At 44.5% G+C, this 21,150-nt stretch overlaps 1 protein-coding gene across 2 annotated transcripts; it reads left to right on the top strand.

Moving 5' to 3' along the window:
• Positions 1-2,670: 2,670 nt before the first annotated feature.
• LOC136002658 (3 beta-hydroxysteroid dehydrogenase/Delta 5-->4-isomerase-like) lies at positions 2,671-16,893 on the top strand. 2 transcript variants are annotated; one of them, XM_065657933.1, is made up of 4 exons: positions 2,671-2,693; positions 6,336-6,493; positions 12,009-12,173; positions 16,079-16,893. In XM_065657933.1, exons 2-4 carry the CDS (start codon positions 6,340-6,342, stop codon positions 16,891-16,893), a joined length of 1,134 nt encoding a protein of 377 aa, XP_065514005.1. In that variant the 5' UTR covers positions 2,671-2,693; positions 6,336-6,339. The 2 variants fall into 2 exon arrangements, with proteins under 2 accessions (XP_065514005.1, XP_065513998.1); XM_065657926.1 differs by lacking the exon at positions 2,671-2,693 and having other exon boundaries at positions 6,340-6,493.
• Positions 16,894-21,150: the final 4,257 nt, after the last annotated feature.

The following is a 21,150-nucleotide window of genomic DNA, read 5'->3' as shown; positions in this document are numbered from 1 at the left end:
AGGGAAGGGAAGGGAAGGGAAGGGAAGAGAGGAGAGGAGAAGAGAAGAGAAGAGAAGAGAAGAGAAGAGAAGAGAAGAGAAGAGAAGAGAAGAGAAGAGAAGAGAAGAGAAGAGAAGAGAAGAGAAGAGAAGAGAAGAGAAGAGAAGGGAAGGGAAGAGAAGAGAAGAGAAGAGAAGTGAAGAGAAGAGAAGAGAAGAGAAGAGAAGAGAAGAGAAGAGAAGAGAAGAGAAGAGAAGAGAAGAGAAGAGAAAAGAGAAGAGAAGAGAAGAGGAGAAGAGACACAAAAAGAGCTATTTGATCAGTGAGCTTAAAAGAAGAGCTCACAAGGTTCAACCAGGCTGGGAGTTTATTGAACCAGCCCATCCTACAACTTTTGCAAGACTTCGGAAGTTTGCTACGATCTGGATTAAGCCTGGGCTAATGCATACCAAAGACTCATGCCCCCTGTCTACACTCTGTCCTGCTTTCTGTGTTTGATTGTTTTGAATATCTCTGATGCAAATTCAATTGAGGTCAAATCTTCCAAAATAATTATACCCAAAGAGAATGTAAGCATGTGGGTTAAGGACTAATCAAACCCTGCTGCCTCCCAACATCCCTGGTTGATGTAGCAGGGACAGAGAATGAGTCTATTTACGAGCGTAATTTATCTACAAAATGGATATAAATTTAAACATTTTCCTTTGGCATATGGTGCAAAATTCTACAGCCTTAAAATATATAATTCACTCACCAACCTCAGTTGAGGAAGCACAATTCTACCCAAAACTAAAGGGCAAATGAGATTAAATGTTTGTTTCTAGTTAATTGCCCAACTGATGTGCTGTCTAATATAGCAAAGAATACTACAAGTAAGTCTTTCTGAAGATCATGTAATAAAAGTTTACAATCACATTCTCCCTTCTACCAAAATAATGTCAGTACTACTGAAATAGGAGGTATTTTCTTTGTCAGGTTTGAATACACAGACACACCGTGGTCTCTTAAGGTCGTTATCTTCGGATCTTGGTTAAAGTGTCTTAAAAGTGTTCCCAACTATAAGAAGTTGTGTTTATTCAGAGTTTGATTCAGCAGATCTGTCCAAAAGTTAATTATTTGTCTTGTTGCCTCTTGTCAATGTGTAACTAGAAGAGAAGGGAAAATGTTTCCAGGAGGGAACACTGCCTCCCACTCTGAAGGGCAGTAGCTTTCCTAGAGTAAATCTACATCCCAATGCACACTAGAGTTTATGACCTTTGGAAGAAGCGGCAGGCAACTCAGGAGGACTACAAAGATGTCATGAGGTTATACAGGGAGAAAATGTGAAGGGCCAAAGTCCAGCTAGAACTTAACCTGGCTACTGCCATAGAAAACAGTAAAAATGTTTCTATAAATACATTAGCAACAAAAGGAGGGGAGAATCTCCATCCTTTACTGGATGCAGGGGGGAAGCAGAGAGACAAAGGATGAGAAAATGGCTGGGGTACTAAATTTCTTCTTTTCCTCAGTCTTTAATAGTAAAACCAGTTGTGCTCCAGCTACCCAGCCCCCTGACCTGGAAGACAAGGATGGGGAGCAGAATGAAGCCACATAATCCAAGGGGAAATGGCTAGCGACCTGCTACACCACTTAGACATGCACAAGTCTATGGGGCCAGATGGGATCCACCCAAGGGTACTGAGGGAGCTGGCGGAGGTGATCACTGACGCACTTTCAATTATTTATCAGCAGTCCGAGCTAACTGGGGAGGTCCCAGTTGACTGGAGGTTAGAAGGGCTGGAAGGAGGATCCAGGCAATTACAGGCTTGTCAGTCTGACCTCAGCGCTGGGGAAGGTCATGGAATAGATCGTCCTGAGTGCCATCACACGGCACATACAGGACAACCAAGCAATCAGGTCCAGTCAGCATGGGTTTATGAAAGGCAGGGCCTGCTTGACTAATGTGATCTCCCATGACAAGGTGACCCACTTAGTGGATAAGGGAAAGGCTGTGGTTGTTGTGTACTCAGACTTCTGTAAAGTTTCCCACAGCATTCTCCTGGAGAAACTGGCAGCTCATGGATTGGACTGGCGTACTCTTCACTGGGTAAAGAACTGGCTGGATGGCTGGGCCCAAAGAGTTGTGGAGAATGGAGTCAAATAAAGCTGGCAGCCACTCACGAGTGGTGTTCCCCAGGGCTCAGGATTTGGGCCAGTTCTGTTTAATCTCTTTATCAATGATCTGGATGAGGCAATCGAGTGCACCCTCAGCAAGTTTGCAGATGACACCGAGTTGGGTGGGAGTGTTGATCTGCTGGAGGGTAGGATGGCCATAGAGAGCGATCTGGACCAGCTGGATCCTTGGGCTGAGGCCAATTGTATGAGGTTGTTTCAATAAGGCCAAGTGCCAGGTCCTGCACTTGGGTCACAACAACCCCAGGCAACGCTACAGGTTTGGGGAAGAGTGGCTGGAAAGCTGCCTGGCAGAGAGGGATCTGGGGGTGTTGATGTACAGCCAGCAGAACATGAGCCAGCAGTGTGCACGGGTGGCCAAAAAGGCCAACAGCATCCTGGCTTGTATCAGGAACAGTGTGGCCAGCAGGACTGGAGAAGTGATTGTTCCCCTGTACTTGGCACTGGTGAGGCCACACCTTGAATCCTGTGTTCAGTTTTGGGCCCCTCAATACAAGAAAAACATTGAGGTGCTGGAGAGAGTGCAGAGAACGGCAACGAAGCTGGTGAAGGGTCCAGAGCACGTGTCTCATGAAAAGCACCTGAGGGAACTGGGGCTGCTTAGTCTGGAGAAAAGGAGGCTGAGGGGAGACCTTATTGCTGTCTACAGCTACCTGAAAGGTAGTTGTAGCAAGGTGGGTGTCCATTTCTTTACCCAATTAACAAGCAATAGGACAACAGGAAATGGCCTCAAGTTGCACCGTGGGTGGTTTAGACTGGACACTAGAAAAAATTTATTCATGGGAAGAGTTGTCAGGCATTGGGACAGTCTGCCCAGAGATGTGGTGCAGTCACCATCCCTGGAGGTGTTTAAAAGACATGTAGATATAGCACTTAGCGACATGGTTTAGTGGTGGCCTTGACAGTGCTGGGTTAACTGCACTTGATGATCTTAAAGATCTTTTCCAACCTAAAGGAGTCGATGATTCTGTGAGCTTCTCCAGAGCTGCCAGAATGTAGGCATTTTGAGTTTATGGGCATATGACGGTAAGAAGCACATACATTTTTCACATGAGAAGCACATGAATTTTTTGTGGCTTTTTGGTCACAATTACTCTATGTTTAGACAGCAAAAGATCCAGTTAAGTAACAAGCATGACTTTGCCTTTTCCTACTTCAGTTTTCATCAATCTAGGCAACAGGGCAGACTTCAGAAACCCATTTCCTAATCCAGATTTATTTTCTGGACAAAAAGATCTGTCCTTCTTTTCTTCCTCCTGGATAGCTTCTTTTGCCTGATTGCACAATTAAACAGCATCGCCCTCTGTCAAAGTATAATACTTTATCCTATCTAAAACTTCTGTGATCTGCAATGTTATTGCATTTATTCATTCCAGTACCGTGACACAGTTTGTTCTCAATGCAGCTGGGAATTTCCCCTTCATTATTTCTCTCTTGCTGCTTTCTCATCTCCATCGCACCCCCCAAGCCCTTTTTCTCCTTGTGACAAGGCTAAGAAAGTGTGTTCTCCAAACACCAGCTAGCCATTGTCTCAAAGTGTCTCTGTCACAGTAAACACCAACAAAGCTGGAGGACCAACACTGATCCTGGACCAGCAGATTAGGGACATGGATGTGATGGGACATAGTGGATTGCACACGTGCTAAGCTGTGCACTTAGTCCATGTATAGCAATTCTCCAACACAAGTCAAAATTGGCAAGCTCTGATTTTCTAAAATGACACTCTGAGACATACAGCCCATTCTACCATCCACCTCTTGTGTACATCAGCAAAGTATCAGACTGTGAAGGCCTCATTTTATGATAAAGTCAAGGAGAGGAAAACAACAACATAGTTTAAAAATGACTATGCCTTGACAAAGAATGCAGAGTTGGTAAACTTTTTAGATGCTGCTGAATTATGTTTTAGTCTGCAAATCTCAGACCAATGCAATAGTTTTTAACTTCTCCCAGTTATTTCTGGTGGTCAGAGGTCTGATGTGCTCTGGCCTCGTTGCTCATTGACACCATTCTGGGACATACAGCCCATTCCGGCGTCTGCCTCTGTGTCCTACAGGGAACACTAGAGCCTGGCATGTTTGCAGCACAGAGGAGCTGCCAGGCCACCCAGCAACCCCACACAGCAATGTCAGGAAGAAATAGAGGGTGAAAATGTTGTCTCTAGGTGAGACCACAGGAAGCACCAGCAGGTCTGTGCTTGAACTGAGCAAACTGCTGCTGTCTGATCCCTGACATTAGCAAGTGGCAGCTCAAATGAAGGCTGCTGTGTAGCAAAGTATAAAATTCCCTCAAACTAAGCCAAGCATTTGACCCAATAGCACCGAAGAGGACAAAAGCACAGCAGCAATAAACGTCCCCACAGTCCCCTATGCAGCACTTACATTCTCATATAAAACACCACCCCTGCTAAACATCGTAATTCTAATAGGCAAGCTTGGTGTAGGAAAATGTTTTCTATTCTAAAAGGCTATGTTGTGTTGTCTGTTTTTATAATGCCTCTTCAAGGCATTTTATCTCCTTTCTAAAAGTGAAAAGGAAGCACTGTTTCAGAGAACACTGGTTGCAGCAGCAGGCCTTGGTCAGTTATTTTTCCTTGCAAAACACACGCACTGCACAAAATTAATCTGCAGCAGCTTCTGATAAGAACATACAATGCCAAGGTCCTGCCTGACAGAAGTCAAGGAAAGAAGCACTGATAACATTTTTTAAAAGTTTTGTTGAGGTAAGGGAAGGATTTTCAAGGATACTGTGACTGAAACAGTTGCCAAAAGTTTGTCATCAGTGTCAGCTGAAATCCTTTTCTTCTTGAACAGAAATGGTTTTGCTTTCCTGTTGTCACTTGCAGGCCCAGTTGTGCTTTAAAAAGTAACAATGTGAGGGTGCTGCTTCTATAGCTTTGCTCCAGGACTCTTTTTAATGAGTGAGCAAAATTCATGACCACAGAATAAAATGGAGTTTAGGAGTTAGTCGCACAAATGCAGGTAAAGCATTTTTAGAGATCCATTCCAGCTGTGTCTAAAATCAGTGATCTTCTTTCCAGTTACTTCAGCCTAATTAGTTGTGTTGCTGGGCTTCTTCATAACTTCCTTCTCACTTAAGGCAGCTACCTATTTATCTTCTTGCTTCAGCTAGGAAGTCTGACTATCCCTGTTTGAGAGAGAAAATACAGCTCCAGTCAGCATGTCCTGACAGTGCCCAATCTGGGAAGGCAGTGCAGGTATTACGAGCTTCAGGCTAATACCTAAGCCCTGCCCTGGTCTTGCACTAGAAAATAGTTTCACTAGGAATAGAGTGAAACCCAAGGGAGAAATACCTGGGCATCTTCCCTGTATTTTGGACATGTAAAAAGTAATAACACAGGAAAGGCACAAAGAGCCTGCTACAGCTTTATTTTAACCAGGTACACTCTCAGCAGATATTTCAGAGGTGAATATTTCTCTCTCACAGCTTTAATTTGACTTTAATGGTACAATAGACCATTTCATCACTTCAAATACCTCAAGTATACTGGAGGAATACAAAATCCCAGAGATTAGTTTTCCATTTTCATATTAACACTGCATTACACAAACAAGCACAGCTACAGAGAATTGTCAGCATGAGGGTTTACCCTCTGAAGATTTAGGCACACAGGATCACATCTAGGTAGGGGCTCAGACCTCGCCGCATCCAGAGCCTTCCTCGTCAATGAGAGGGGAGGGGTGGAAGCACCATATTCGTTTGCAGCAAAGGAGGCACGCAAGAGGGAGGAGAAGCAAAAGGACCGAGGTGGTGCTGATCAGTATATAAATACAGGCAATTCTCCCCCACAGTCTTTTGAGTATTAGAGAGGTGGAACCAAGGATTGAGGCAGACTTTTGTGCGGTTTGTTTAGCATTAAAGTTGGTTTTGAGCATTTTCAGATTTGCTAATTTCCTTAATTTGTAATAGCTTGCAAATAGCTTTTTCTTTGCATGGAACAATGCGTAGGGTATTTTTGAATAGGAATAGCTAGCAAAAGTAAGATATGCTTTAAAAACTTTTGTTTAATATAGGGGATAGGGTTTCTTTTCCATTACTCTCTCTTTGTGGTAACACACTTTGATCCAGAGGTTGATGTCATGTGCTCCTTTCCTCAGGCAGGAGGTGAACCAGCCAGTCTGAGCTCCAGGGAAAGCTAGTTCACTGCTGAGGAGCAACCCAGAGCAATGTCCTTGGCTGGGGTAAGCTGTCTGGTGACAGGAGCAGGAGGATTTCTTGGCCAGAGGATTGTCCGCTTGCTTTTGGAAGAAGAGGAGGCGCTGGCTGAGATCCGACTGCTGGACAAAGCCTTTAGCAATGAAGCACTCGGGAAGTTTGGAAGTAAGTACCATCTTGTGAGTACAATGTATTGCAGGTATACATGCTGTTGTCTCAGGTGGAGAGTATGCAGGTCTTTACCTTCCACCCAAACCCAGCTTTGCAGATAGAAGTTTTACTTCAAGGAAGTCTTGCTCTTTCCCTCCCTCTCCCTCCAGTGTAGAAATCAGATGTAAAATGTAAAAGCAAGAGTTTTCTTTGCCAGACCTTGAGGCTTCTCTAGATTGGAAGGGAGCCATATATACTGTTAATGCAGTAAATAGGTTGCTTCAGCCTGCCTTCTATTACATCAAAACTCACAGAGCAAAATTAGTGCAAAAATCTCACACTTCTGCTGAGGGGAAGGGAAATGCAAGCATTGCTGTACTGAGGGTAGGGGAGCAGTGTAACCCAGAGCATACTGTCCTGTGCTCTGGTGTGCAGGACTATAAGGCAGTGGCAAAGTTGTGGGTGCAAGTGTCAATGGTTTTCTTCAACCTGTGATTAGTTTGGTTAATTGTGATCTGCTGGCTGAGAGCTGTGATGAGGCATCTTAAAATTTCTTCTTCTTATTATTATTAAAGCCTTTTTTTTGCTCTGCACAGAAGAGACAGGACCCATTTGCAAAGGGCAAGTCAGGACTCTGGCTTCTTCAAAGGACTGGAGACAGCACAAATGAGCGATATGCCCAGTGTCAGGAACAATCTGTGGTGGGGAAAGCAGCTCAGAGTATTGTATTTTAAATGTCCCTTTTCCTGGAGCACATCTATAAAAAGACACATAGCAACCTAAATTCAATCGAGTTCTTAAGTGCTTACATCACAGACATTTACTTGACAATTCTTTCCTCGATCACATCATAACCTCAAGACTATTCTTCCTCTATGAAGGGAAGTATATGAGAATCCTTATGGAACATCCCCATACAATTTGCTAAAGAGCCGCAATCTTTCTATAGAGTGTTTAAGTCTCATCAAAGAAGAGTAACAGTGCACCATAAACCTGGTGCAAATTGCACAAGCCTTTAGGACGGTTTTATACAAATAGGACTCATTAAATCTCATTCAGCATGTCACTGAGGTTTTGCTGGATGCCCTTGAGCCTTGCAGCCCTCTTTCCTGCTCTGATTTCCCAGCAGTTCCCCCAGTGCCAAAGCCTGCAGCTGCAGCAGACTGTGGCGCTTGCAGCAGCAGGACTGTGTGTGGTTTAGTGCTCATGTAGCCGGGTAGCGACAGGAGCATCTGTGCTGCTTCAGGCCAGGAGAGCTTTGTGGGGATAATGGAGAGTCCTGGGGAGTGAAAACTATTGTTTGTGTGAGCAGAGTCTTGGCTGGGCTGTGGTAAAGGTTTTAATGTTCCTTTTCTGTTAATAGGAAAGTTCTATGCCCTGTTAAGCTCTATGCCTTCTTTTCTTACACTCCCTCCTTCTTCCACTGAACACTGCCCAGATGCTCCCTCTCCCTGCAGAATTCCTGCTGCCTATCTGACCAACACAGAAGGAAGGGAAAAAACAGTTTTTGGAGCTTTTTCTGCCTTGCAAACAGGTAGTAGAAATAACAGGATGGCATTTCAGATGTGTTTGAACTGCCTTGAGCCCCTGCACTTTGCCTGTCAGTCTCCCTGTCTGTATCAGCCTCTATAGGTACATCTCTTCAGAGGTTCACAGGTCTTTCCTAAAAATTTTATTTCTTTCATCCTTTGAAGAAGACAAGAATGGCAATCAGTAATAGCTAGATATGCTGTATTTACAAAAATGAGACAGCTTCTCTCTACTATGTGCAAGAAGCTCAGCCATGAGCCACATCCAGGTGTTGCTTGCAGATTGCTTCAGTCCTTCCTTACCTTGATGCCTTAACCCTGCTGCTTAAGAGGATCCAGAGCAAGAAAAAGAGCAAGCCTATTGTCAGGGCTCCTAGCCTTGAAGTCTGAATAGCTGCATCTGTCAGTGTATCTGTGCATTACACATACCAAGAAGAACCCCCAGCCTTTTGTACTTCTTGGTGACCAAAGACTTGTCATTTCTGACCAGGGTACAGTGAAAGCCAGTGCTTTCAGGACTACCTGAAATATTTTACTGCTATTCCCTTTGAAGCCCTTCTCTAGTAGAGTGACTCCCATTCCAAACGCAGAGCTGCTGCGTCTTCTGACCTGCATTATTTTTACTGCAGGGACTTTTACTTGCTGGCACATGTTGTTTGGATTTCTTGAACCACCAGGAGCAGAGCTGAGTGGTTTTCTTTCTCACTGAGCTCTTGAGCACCTTTCACTTGCAATATCTTTTCAGAGTCAGAGCTGTGGGGAGTAAGACATAGGAGTATGTGCAAGTTACATCTCTTTGTTCCAGGAGACACTCAGGCACACTTTTCTTTTGTCTAAGCAAGTTTCCTGCTGAGACCTCGACCATGGCACTCAGTCTGCCTAAAACAGTGACATTTGTGGTCCTCCACAGCCCTAGGGAGTCCAGGATCAATCAATGTCAAGCGCTGTGAGCTGGAGTCTGCCCAGTTACACTGTGGTTGAGAATAAACATCACATTGAACATAGCAGTTTGGTGCTTTGGGTTTCCTACCTCCCATCTCCACTTCAAATTTATCTTTTTGCCTTTCCTGTGCTTCCACTTATGCAATTCTTTTTGTTTGTTTGTTTGATTATTATTACACTGGCACTTGTGGAAAAGTTGGAAATTCCCAGGTTGTTCTCAAGAGGATTTCTCACTGTTTCAAAGCATTGACTCCCCCTTGTCTAATCCCTCTGTACATCTCCCCCCCGAACCCTCATTTCATGTCATTTTTCAGAGACAGACATTCATGGATTGTCTGAAGCTTGAGCACTGAGTGGTTTTGCACAGTAGACCCAGTACTGCTCCAAAGTAGAAGGAAAGTAAAGGGAGAAGGAATGTGGGGTTTTTTCCTAGGACTTTTGCTGGGGGAAGCTCCTGCTCTGGGAAACTTCCTTCTGGCTTTTTGCTCAACTTCGCAGACATTCACTTGGCTTTGTCACTCCATTCAAAACAGAAAGGCAGAGTAGCAACAGAACATCTCAACAGCGGAAGTGGGAACAGCTTAAACACCTCAGCTTCCCTGTGCTAAAGGAGCAAATAAATTGCTTTACCCTCTACAAATGAAAATAAGACACAATTTTTAATTTTCTTCCATGAATACACAAAGTAGACCATTTTAATGAACAATCCAGTTAACCAGGACAGTGAAGATCACTCATGAGGAACGCCTTTCTCCACCATCCACCCCACAGCCTTTAGGAGCTCTATAAAAGAGTATTAAGTAATTCAAACTACTGAAGTCTCACAGATGTTTTTGTTTGCTTGAATGTTAAACAACACGTAGAAAAGTGAAAGACAGTTTAGGGCAAATATTCTGACTGGATTGCTGAGTCGGACACTGCTCACAACAGGACACTGAATTTTAGTGAGTAGTGGTATTTCCAAGCAAAAACTACCCTGTAATGTTTTTACCCTGTAAAAACTTCCTGCAAGCAGGGAGCATTGCTTACAGCTCAGAGGACAGAGAAACCTTTGGGGAAGCGTAAGAAGCTTTCCCAGTGAATACGTACTTTCTCATAATCACTGTATGCAAAAATGGAGAGCTGAGTTGATTTTATCCTCTTCCTCTCCCTTCCACCTGACACCCACATGTCAGAATTTACATTGTGAAAACCTTGTATTTCAATCCTTTGGTTCATTGCAACCCCACAAAGCCTTACTCATGGAGGACATCAACCTAAGGGCTGTTGTCCTGGTTTTGTTTATTAGAACAAATCTAACTGCCAGGTGCTTAACAAAAAGCCTAGCCCCATAGTCGGACACTTTTGTGTCCATACAAGTAGAGGTCAGTGTAAACCTTCTGGAAACAGAGCCCTAGGAAATTAATGCACTCTGTAAAATAAAAGAGCAGAAGAGAGCATGTGGCAGTGACTGTGCTGGGAGGGCAGTAACTCTAATTTTAGTAACAGTTTTGTAAATGTTTCACAAATTTCACATCTAAGACCAACTGACTGTGATTAAAAAAAAAAAAGCCCCTCAAGCCTGTTGCATCAGAATAATTGTTAAATTGATACAAGATTACACTCTAGCATGCTACAGATATAATCAGATAAAACCATTTAAAAAGATATTCCCATTTAGTTCCAGATCTCGGCAGCTGTCTCAGTGTTTCTCCATTACAGACATGGCATGAAATACTGCCTGCTTTGGAGCTGGTGACAAAGCACTAGGATACACCAGAATTCAGTCATGGCTGAGGCTAAAAGCTCTATAAATTAATCAGGTTCTTCTGTTATCTAAAATAAGCATTTGGTGATGCTGGAAGAAGACAGAGGATTTGTCTGCACTGCAGAGTCCCTTCCCAGTAGCTGTGCCTGGGGAGCCCTCTAGTGCAGCCACAGCAGAGGCTCTTGCTGTAAGGACACCACCTCCTTAAAAGCTGTAACTCATGCTGAGAAAGTCATCTCCTCTCCCACGGCATGGCTGCAGCGAGGCCAGCAGACTTCCCAGGGGAGCAGCATCGCCTCGGAGCATAAATTTCTCCGGGTCATCATTCTGAGCTGATGCAATTTTGTTAGTGTAGTTCTGGGCTGTATAAAGGATGATTCTGCCCAGCAAAACATAGGGGAAGGATGGGTTTGAGACCTAGAGCTCCACCGAGGTCACACATATTAGCTGCTGGGGATGGAGAGGGCTTAAAAAGCAGGAGTTAAAGCAAGTCAGGGTTGAGCTAGCTCAGGAAAGCAGCCTTGAGAGCTCAGATTTGGACCAGAAATATGTGCATGCTAAAAACGGCCCCACAGCACAGATGCTGAAATGGAGCCAGAGTTGGACTTAGAAGAGGCATGGTAAGTCCTGGCTGAGGTACATAAAAAAGATGTGTCAGAACTGTAAGTAATGTGTTAGAAGAGCTGCAATATGCTGAAGGTCAAGGGACAGAAAATAGGTGTGAACACTGCTCTGTGCACACATGCTGTGGGTGGAGAGAGCTCATTCATCACCCTGAAGACAGGAGCAAGCAGTGCCTGGCTGTTCAGTATACTTGGGTTAACAGTTTTATAAATAGTCAGTCACCAGAACATGAATAGCTAAAGCTCCCCATTTGAACTTTAAAGTAGTCACACCTGAAAGATGCTTTAGGCCCTGGCTAGCAGTAGGAAAGATTTCTCTTTAAAAACAAACAAACAAACAAACCAACCCCAAAAAACCCAAACCAAAACAAACAAACCAAGCCCAAACCAAACCACCACCACCACCACCAAACAACCCACAACAACAACAACAAAAATGGTGTTGAATATTGGCTCCAAAAATACAGTAGGTAATGCAATATAGACTTCTATAGCACGGTAATTAGTACTTGAAAATATAGCCATTGGAAAACGCCTTCTGTTTTGCCAGCCTTAAAATACCGTTCCTGTGCCTGGGCTGGGCTGTCAGCACCTCCCAAGTGCAGCATCAGCTTCCTTACAGCCCTTCACCACTCTTCTTAGGATCCCATAAGCATCTTAGGATACTTTGTTTTCTGCTGTCCTTGCAGAGTTCCAGGGTAAGACTGAGGTGAAAATCCTGGAAGGGGACATCCGAGATGTGATGTTCCTGCACCGTGCCTGTCAGGGGGTCTCCCTTGTCATCCACACGGCTTCCATCATTGACACCTTGGGCCTCACAGAGAAGCAGCTGCTCTGGGAAGTCAACGTAACAGGTGAGCGAGTGAAGCACCTTTCTCAAGCCCATGTCTACTGATCATCCTCTGCTCAGGAAAGGGAACACCTGGCCTGTTTTTCTGAGCCAGATTAACTGGGATTTCTGCATCTTGCATGGTCATACAAGTGATTGCAAAGCATGCACATGTGCAGCCCCATGCAGCTCTGTCGCTCTCCACACCCGGCATGCACCTGTTTTCCACTACAGGGCACTGCAGGATCGTTTAGTCTTGCCACCATTCACACAGGCCCATTCTGAGATCTGCACAGGCTCTACCCTCACGGGGGACAGCCTAATCCCGTGCTCAGAGGACCCTTCTGGAATCAATTCACTTCTGAAATCCCAATGTGCATGTGAGAAAAATTAGTTCTTATTCTCCTTCCCCATGCAGTTTCACCACCTGTGTAGGTGTTACAATTTTTACAAACACTGCAGGCTTTAGCCACATTACAGCAAATTTGCACTACTCATGTCCCAGACCCTGTGGCTCTCTGCTTATTATTTTTCATCCTCCTCTTCTCCTTTTCCTCTCATTTGCCATTATGTCTGTGTGTGCATGAATGCAGTTCAGACAAGCAGGTGCTCTCCCACTTTGAGCTTATCATTAAAAATCCCCCAACAAGCTGAAGGCCATGGGAGGGAGGGGTTTCAGTGACTTCTCACTCAGTGTTGGGATCTCCCTTTCTACTAAGGAGCCCCTGTTCTTCATGCAAAGATCAGATAACGGGCAAAGATTTTGGCTTAGTAATGGCCTGTGTGACACCAGCTGCCAGGAAATTTAAATATATTTCCTAAAAGAACAACTTCATCCCACCTCCCTGTGATCCCAAAACCCTCTGTGCCTTTCAAGAGGACTGGTACTGCCTAACCTGCATGCACACTGACCTCCCTGGCTGTGTTGCAGTGCCTTGGGGAAGATTTGGGGAAGATGTTCTTATTCAAGTGAATAGTTTTCCTGGTTCTTTGTTCCTCTCCGCCACAGATATGGGGCTTTTTCACAGAAAAATAAGGAACATATTTCTACAGGCACCACTTTTACAAATATTGGCTGCTCACCGGGGTTCAGAGCAAGAGAGCGTTCTCTGCAGCTGAGTTCTCTCTCTCATGCACCTTAAAAACAGTGGGATGGCACTTTGGTTGTTTTAGCCTGGCTCATTGCCTGTACATTCAGCTTCCAGACCCTTTCATTTCCGCTCAGTCAAAGCCGCAAATTGTCAGTGACCACAAATTAGAGCCCAGCGGGCAGCTTCTTAGGTCCCTGCCAGGAGGCAAGAGGAGAAAGGCAAGCTCCTGTAAACCTGTGCATTGGGTAGGATGAAAAATAAATATCCAGGGGTGGTGGTTCAGAAAGAGGAATTGTAAAGCTCTCTCTTTATGACCATAGTCCTGCTACAATCTGTTTTTCACAGCAGAATGTGTTGCTTAGACCCATTGGGAAAAAAACCCACCAACAAAACAACAACAACAAAACACCACAACAAAAAACCCAAACAATTATTAAAATGTCCCCAAATCAGCAGGCTCTCTAGCTCTGAGCTGGAGTCGGACCTACAGAGTATATTTAAGTCTTCCCCATTGTTCCTTTTGCAGGTTTAGACTTCCATAAACCTTTCAGATCCCCCACTAGCAGAGTGTGTCTGTGGGTGAAATAAGCTCCCTGGGCCAGTGAGGCTTAGCTGATGACATTTGGCAGAATGAAAGCACACACCAGTCCTGCTCCACCAGCAAACTGACCCTAAGGTCAGTCAGCAATTACTGCAGTCGTTTTCCCTATTTCCGTCCATCCCAAGACACTGCTACGTACTTCATAGACTTGCAGGATGAAAGTTTTGTTTCTCCTAGAAAACAGAACTTTTACAATCCAAATGTGTCAAGGAATCAGACATGGATGTTCACAAACTGGAACAGAAGGAAACAAGTTAAACTTGCCACCATGCAGGGCTTTCCTGTCTCACATGCCACACGATGCCTCAGAGCAAAAATATTGTTTTAGGAAGGGAAGTTAATTTTTAGGAGGAATTAAGAAAATAATTAAATATAATCCAAACAAAAGTACCCTCTGTGAATCAGAGTCTCAGTCAGGAGGGCTTTCTGTGCAAGCAAAACTTGGAGACCCGCTCTATGGAAGATTTACTTCATTACATTCTATGTGAAAGATGCTCAAATTCCCATTACTGTAAGAACCTTTTCATTTTTTACACAAAACTTTGATTTTCAAATAAAACACATTTTATTTGGGTGAAACTGATCTTGAACAGATACCAACTATCAAGATAATTTTATGTTTGCCTTTTTAAAGCTTGTTCTCTCATTTGATTTTATCTAGTCCTTCTGCACTTCATTACTTTCCCTCACTTTCTAAACAGCATTGATGGCAGGAATTAAGCTATTAAATGTTTTAATGATAATTTAGTTAATTAATTAATTTTCCAGATTACTCTGGCTTGTGTGTCACCTAAACATGGTGACTCACATGAACTCACTTTTCACATGAATTTGTTGCTGGCTGTGTAACCTTTTTCTCTTTGCTCTTCTTCAGTGTTTCTTAAAGCCTCATCCAGATTTATCTTCTACGTATTTCAACATCTTTCTTTTTCTTGCTCAAGCTTGAAAAAAGGAATTTTTGTGCCTTAACAATATTCAGTTCAGTAAGTCTTATCATTCCTCACTCATTAATGGATCTATATTTTGCTGCCAGTATTTCTTAGTCCTCTAAACTCCCTTTATTCACTGCATTCTCTTTAGCAATGCCAGCCTGCTCTGTGTTGTGCTGCCTTTAGTTGTTGTGATAGACTGAGCAGACTTGTTACATCATTTATGTGCCTCACTGCTAGTGCTTGATTTTATCCTCTTGATTTTAGGCCATACCCTTCTGAGATAGTATCAGTCATTTTGGTTTAACGTTCCTTTGCCAAAGACATTTTCAAATGTCTTTCAGCTGTATCTTCTGTTCCAAAGTCACTGGCTCTTTCACACATAACCTTTCTCATGACACCATGCACAACAAATAAGTTAAATTTTGCCTCAAAGCTCAGAAGAAAAGAAGTCTACTTGGAATTAAAACAACCCAATTTATTAAATTATTTTCCCCTTGAATGTGCTTTCCTAGCTTAACCCTCTTGGCTACTTGAAAGGCCTTAATCTTGCCAATTTACCTTTGCTCTCCTCGATAAAATCATTATGACAGGATTTTAAAAGTAAGAACTCCTGTATTACTGCAAGTAAAAGCCAGAATATGCCCAAAAGGGAGGCATACATACATAAGCATCACTTTGTTCACTGCACATTACTCTATGCTCTTTGACTACATGGTATCATGTGTTGTTCTGACAGAAGACCTTTCCCTTCATGCCGTCCTCTGAAGGCAATTCAATAATGGATAGATTCCCACTGGGTGAAGCTGCTTTTGGAGAAAACCTTCTGGTCCCACGTTAATTCTGTCCCTGCATAGCAAACCACCCAAGAGCATCCTCAAGCCTGGAAAACGGGCTTCAGCATTCAAGATGGGTGGTACCTAACTTGAAGGGCAGCTTCTGAAGGTTCTCTGCCTTAAGACAAGCCAATACAACCAACAGGCCCAAGCCCCTGAATCTGTGGTTAGTATCCATGCTAACTGAAGCAAGAGCAAAATTTGACTCTTGACATAAAAACCCCACAACATGCAACTAAGACCATGTGTTCATCTGTGTTTACCTCCAGCAGGTGCACTGACATCACCTAAATACAGATGCAGAGCAGGTTCAGTTTAATTGAACACACTGCCCAGTTCAGAATAGAATTCCTTCAGCTGCAGAGCAGGAAGATCTGGCCAAGTTCAGGCCAGAGATGCTGTTTCTGAACTAAAAAGCCCACTTTTTCCTGCTTGGAGAGCTCTAGACTGACTTGCATGTTTCTCTTTTGAAGGTACTCGGCTGCTGCTGGAGGCCTGTGTCCGCTGTAATGTCCAGCACTTCATATACACCAGTACTATAGAAGTGACAGGCCCAAACTGTAAAGGTGATCCAATTTTCAATGGTGATGAAGATACAGCTTACAAGACTGAATCAAAATCTCCTTATGCCCGGAGTAAGAGGCTGGCAGAGGATTCTGTGCTGAAAGCAGATGGTCAAGTGTTAAAGGATCATGGCACACTGATGACCTGTGCCCTGAGATCCATGTACATTTTTGGAGAAGGATGCCCGTTTCTTCTAGGCCACCTGGATAAGTGTCTGTTGAACAAAAATGTCTACCTGCGCTTCTCCAGGAAAGAGGCTCTGGTGAACCCCGTGTACGTGGGGAACATTGCCTGGGCACATGTGCAGGCAGCCAAAGCTCTGCAGGTCCCACAGAAAGCCCAGCACATCAGGGGGCAGTTCTACTACATCTCAGATGACACTCCTCATATGAGCTACGCAGATTTAAATTACGAGCTGACCAAGGACCTGGGGTTTGGAATCGAGCCCCGGCTCCCCATGCCTCTGACAATGTTGTATTACTTCTCGCTCCTGCTGGAGATAGTGAGCTTCTTGCTCAGGCCCTTTGTCAGGTACATCCCCTCCACCAACCGCCACCTGGTCACTCTACTGAACACCCCATTCACCTTCTCTTATAGAAAGGCGCAGAAGGATTTTGGCTACACGCCCCGCTACACCTGGGAAGAGGCCAAGCAGTGCACTGGTCAGTGGATTGCCTCCATGGTCCCACAGAGAAGGCAGTACCTGAAAAGCAAGGCTGCCTGAGTCTTAGGAGGAGCTGGGACCTGGCTAAACAAGTAGGGCCACGAGCCAGAAGAGAGCTGGGTGAACAGCAGCAGCAGACAACTACAAAGCATTGAAATGAAGACTTTGTGTAGCAGACCCCTCGCCCCCCTCCCAACCCAGAATAAATAGAAGCAAAATGTTGAGTACAGGCTGATCAGGGTAGCATTACTGTATAGTCCACATCCACCTCTACACCTTGTGCAGCACGAAGACACTATTTTAGTAAGACTCCACACACTCCATGGTGTGAATTCATCAGCCCTTCTTTTCACTCCGTGCCACCTTTAAGGCTTTTGTAAAGCTCAGGTCATCCTAGAACTACAATTACACTTTACAAATACGTGCTACTCAGCTATACCCCACTCACCCAGCTCCTGCCAGCCTTACCAAACACGCAGCAGGTAGAAGCCACCTGATTGCAAAAGCTGTTACAAATCTTGCTCACTTTTGGAAGAGCATTGTCCAGTTTCATGTGCCATTCATCACACAGTCAAACTTGAGAGCACGTTTGGGCACTGTGAGCCTTGTGAGGCCAAAAGCATAATGTAAGTGCAACACAGTTTTAGTTGGGACACTGTGTGGAGGGAGAGAAGGGGGAGACTTCCTCATCCATTCTCATTTTCCTAGTTAGCAATTTTGCAATAAATCTGATAGCTGCCCAGCAGAACAACAGTTTTAAGAAGATGAAAAGGAGAACAATCTTGCAGGACAGCCTTGGTCACTGAAGGGTTTCCATTACAGAGTCAAGACATTTGTGAACACTGAGGAAAAATAAACAGCGCTGAAAAAAATCACGCTATTTCCAGGTTTCAGCTGGGAACAAAGGCTAACTTTAGGTGATAGATGAACACGTGTTGTCCCTGTGCTTTTCTGCTGGCCATATGAGTTTCTGCAGAATGCATAACTTGACTTTTGGGCCAAAAATATAGAACCTGTCTGAACAAATACATGTGATCCAATGTTTGCTTCTCAAACATACAGCTCAGTTGCTGATGACAGCTCTAAAAGATGGCAATTTCTCTGTTCTGTTCAGGGTGGTATAAACAGAAACATTTCACCTGACTCAGTACCAATGTAAATAAATCATATTTCCAGAGATGCTGGCAGCTTGAAGTCTGTGTTGAGTTTAATTATTCAGTGCCCCAGATATTAGATAGTCCCAGTGCAAATATTACCATTCTCTTTAGCAACACTTTGGGTTAAGTACGTAAGATCCAAAGCAGACAAAACAAGGCAGCAGAACTTCCAGTCATATTCTGGAGACACAGAAGGAAGTTTTCCAGGCTCCCATTGAAGGCTTCGTAAACACTCAGCAAACTAGTACTGTGGATGTTATTTGAATGCCATCACTTCACAGATAACCATGTCAACGTCTCCACCCTTCTCCACTGAGCAAGTGGTACTCTCAACGCCTCCATCAGAGTTCCTCCTTTAATAGTGCACACACAGATCTAACCCAAGCTGAAGGAGACCCATCCCCTGCTACACCATATGCTGATAACTCCTCTAGAGACTGATGGAGAGTGGGGAGGTTTGCCTCAACCTTAAAGAATAAGGGATTTGAAAATGAAATTTGGAATTGCAAACTCCTGGATACAGTCTGCACCAGGCAAACTGATGTGTGTGCTGGAGTTCAAAAATAAGGAAAAAAAAAGACATTATTTAACACATTTGAGTTTGGTCATGGCAGACAAGCAGCACATCAGCAAGAGGACAACTAACCAGCTGTATAACCCCTACTATGAGGGGTTCCATTGCCCTCTGTACATCCTCTGTTCCCCTCCAGTTCTATTTCCATGTCCATTCCCTTTTGGGCCTCCCTGTTTGTGGTCTGTTTCCCTCCCGTCACCACCATACTCCACTCCCTTCCAGTTGCCTGCTTGTACTCTGTTCCGAGGCAGAAGGCTCTGAACTGGCCATAAGCCTCCAAAAGACTCCCAAGCATGTAAAATTCACAGCCCTCTAAGTGCTGCTAGTAAAGCTACAAATCAGCTCCATGTATTTACATATACATGGTTATTTCAGTTGTCTCCAGGGTTCAATAAGGCTCTCAGGATGCATAAGACAAAATACTGCTGAAGGTGGTTACCAGTCCCTGCTCAGAAAAGCAAAAAAGTGTTTAACAAATAGTAGCACTGTTGGTTTTTTTTCTTTTTTTCCTAGGCTAGTGAGATTTCATCCTAATGTCCAGTGAGAATGATGATGGGCGCAGCCACGTCTGCTCTGTCACTGAAGCAGTAGAAAGGACAATCCGGGCACACGGAAATAGAACAGGAAAGGACGGGGTGAACAAGAGAAACAGAGCTGCTATTTAATAGGGGAAGGCATTTAACACATCAAAGAGCTGGAATATTACAACATGTACCAGAAAACTAGGACATCTTTGCTCAGGTTTAACAGAGCTCCTAAAATACCTACAGAGGCTGCCAGAGAGAAAAAAAAGAACTTTTCATCCGCAGTTTGGTGACTCATTTCCTGAATGTGAGCTCCCATTGCCAGACCCTGCTTTGTCATTTTTGCCTTCTTGGTAAGACAGTGGGATCTTTTCATCTCTCCAAGGGCCGTGCTCCCAACAACCAGATTTCTAAGCACCAAATTCCTCCTTTGCTGAGCTTCCCCTCAATTTCTTGTTACAACATCCCTTCCGTCAATCCCCAGGATAAATTGTTGTTGCTGACAGGAAGCTTTTTCCCACTTCTGCCCCTATGCTGCCACCCCCTCCCACCTCATCAGCAACCTACTTGTACTGTGACAGAGACCCTCTCCTCTCCTTGGTGGTTTCTTCCTTCTTTCAATCACACCACAGAATATATATATATATATGGTTGGTTTTTGTTTTTTTTTTTACAACAAGGCACCAACGCTCATAGACCCAAGGGAAATGCTGTCCTGCTCTCTACTTCAGGTGAAGTTTCTTGAAGCTGCTTGAGGTGTGTCTTGTTTTGGAAGCACTTCCCACATTCAGCACACGTAAGGGTTTTTCTCTTGTGTGGACTCGCTGGTGTCTTTTGGCGTGAGCGCTCTGTTTGAAGCACTTCCCGCACTGGGAACAGCCATAGGGCTTCTCGCCCGTGTGGGTTCGCTGGTGCTGGGCGAGCGTTGAGAAATCACTGAAGCCTTTTCCACACTGCACGCATTTGAAAGGCCTCTCGCCAGTGTGGGCTCTCTGGTGATTTATAAGGTGAGAGTTTCGGCTGAAGCTTTTCAGGCACTCGAGACATGAGTAGGGCCTTTCTCCTGTGTGCATTCTTCGGTGGGAGATCAGGTGGGAGCTCACCCTGAAGTTTTCCCCACACTCACTGCATATGAAGGGCTTTTCACCTGTGTGGGTTCTCTGGTGTTTAATCAAATCAGAGCACCACTTGAAGCCCTTGTTACATCTGGGACATCTGTGGGGTTTCTCTGCCTCACACTGCTGAAGATTTGATGTCTGACTGATGGTTTCCTCATGCGCACCGTATCCAGAGTGATCATCTCCTATAGCATCTTCTGGATGGAGAGGGATGCTTTGGAGGCCCTCAAGGGCCTTTCCTGGATGAATGCTGTCATCCTGTATCTCCCGAGGAAGGTCCTTCTGGTCCATATCAGACACACGCTGGCTCTCATAGGCCTCCGCCTTGCTACATCTCTGGAAAGCATTATCCTCAAGTGCCTCCAGTACTGTCTCACATAGTTGCATGTTCTCGGGATCATCTGCCAGGGGACTGTCATCTTCATTCCAAGTATTGGCCTCATCTTCTTAATGAAAGTCAACATGAATGCTCAGCAAGAAAGCAAGATAAGGAAAGGGACTTTGAGATTGTAAGACTTTACTAAACCCTAGTTTAAGGCTGGACTCGGAGGGCAACACCCCTTCTTCACCCACAGATTCAGGATTGTCCCCATCCTTAATCTCTGATGGTTGTAAACTCAACACAGAAGTGACTTTACCAGCCTTATGTTAATGGAGGTACTGAATTAATTTGGAGTATTCCTCACCTTCAGAGAGTTCAGTGAGGAGATCCCTTTCTGCGGTCTTGTCAAAAATGGCCACGCACAGCTCCTTCTCGCCTTCCATCTGGAGACCACCCGTGAGCGGACCCTGAACGAGACTGCAGAGCAGTTAATTACCACCCTGATCGTCGCTCCGTACGGAGGAGGCTCTTGGCCCTACGGGGTACCCCACAGAACCACCTTTTAGCGCAAACACCACCCCGACCCTCATCCCACCACCTGCCAAATTTGAGCCGAGAATCC

The sequence above is a fragment of the Caloenas nicobarica genome, chromosome 1 (assembly GCF_036013445.1).
Source record: "Caloenas nicobarica isolate bCalNic1 chromosome 1, bCalNic1.hap1, whole genome shotgun sequence".
Classification (NCBI taxonomy): domain Eukaryota; kingdom Metazoa; phylum Chordata; class Aves; order Columbiformes; family Columbidae; genus Caloenas; species Caloenas nicobarica.
This window is presented reverse-complemented; position numbering and strand designations above follow the sequence as displayed.

What these genes read in the sequence shown, in the direction of transcription:
- LOC136002658 (XM_065657933.1), top strand. Translation starts at nt 6,340, where the DNA reads ATGTCCTTGGCTGGGGTAAGCTGTCTGGTGACAGGAGCAGGAGGATTT. An exon ending in AGCACTCGGGAAGTTTGGAA is followed by an intron (nt 6,494 to 12,008) that starts GTAAGTACCATC and finishes CTGTCCTTGCAG; the next exon opens with AGTTCCAGGGTAAGACTGAG. An exon ending in CTGGGAAGTCAACGTAACAG is followed by an intron (nt 12,174 to 16,078) that starts GTGAGCGAGTGA and finishes TCTCTTTTGAAG; the next exon opens with GTACTCGGCTGCTGCTGGAG.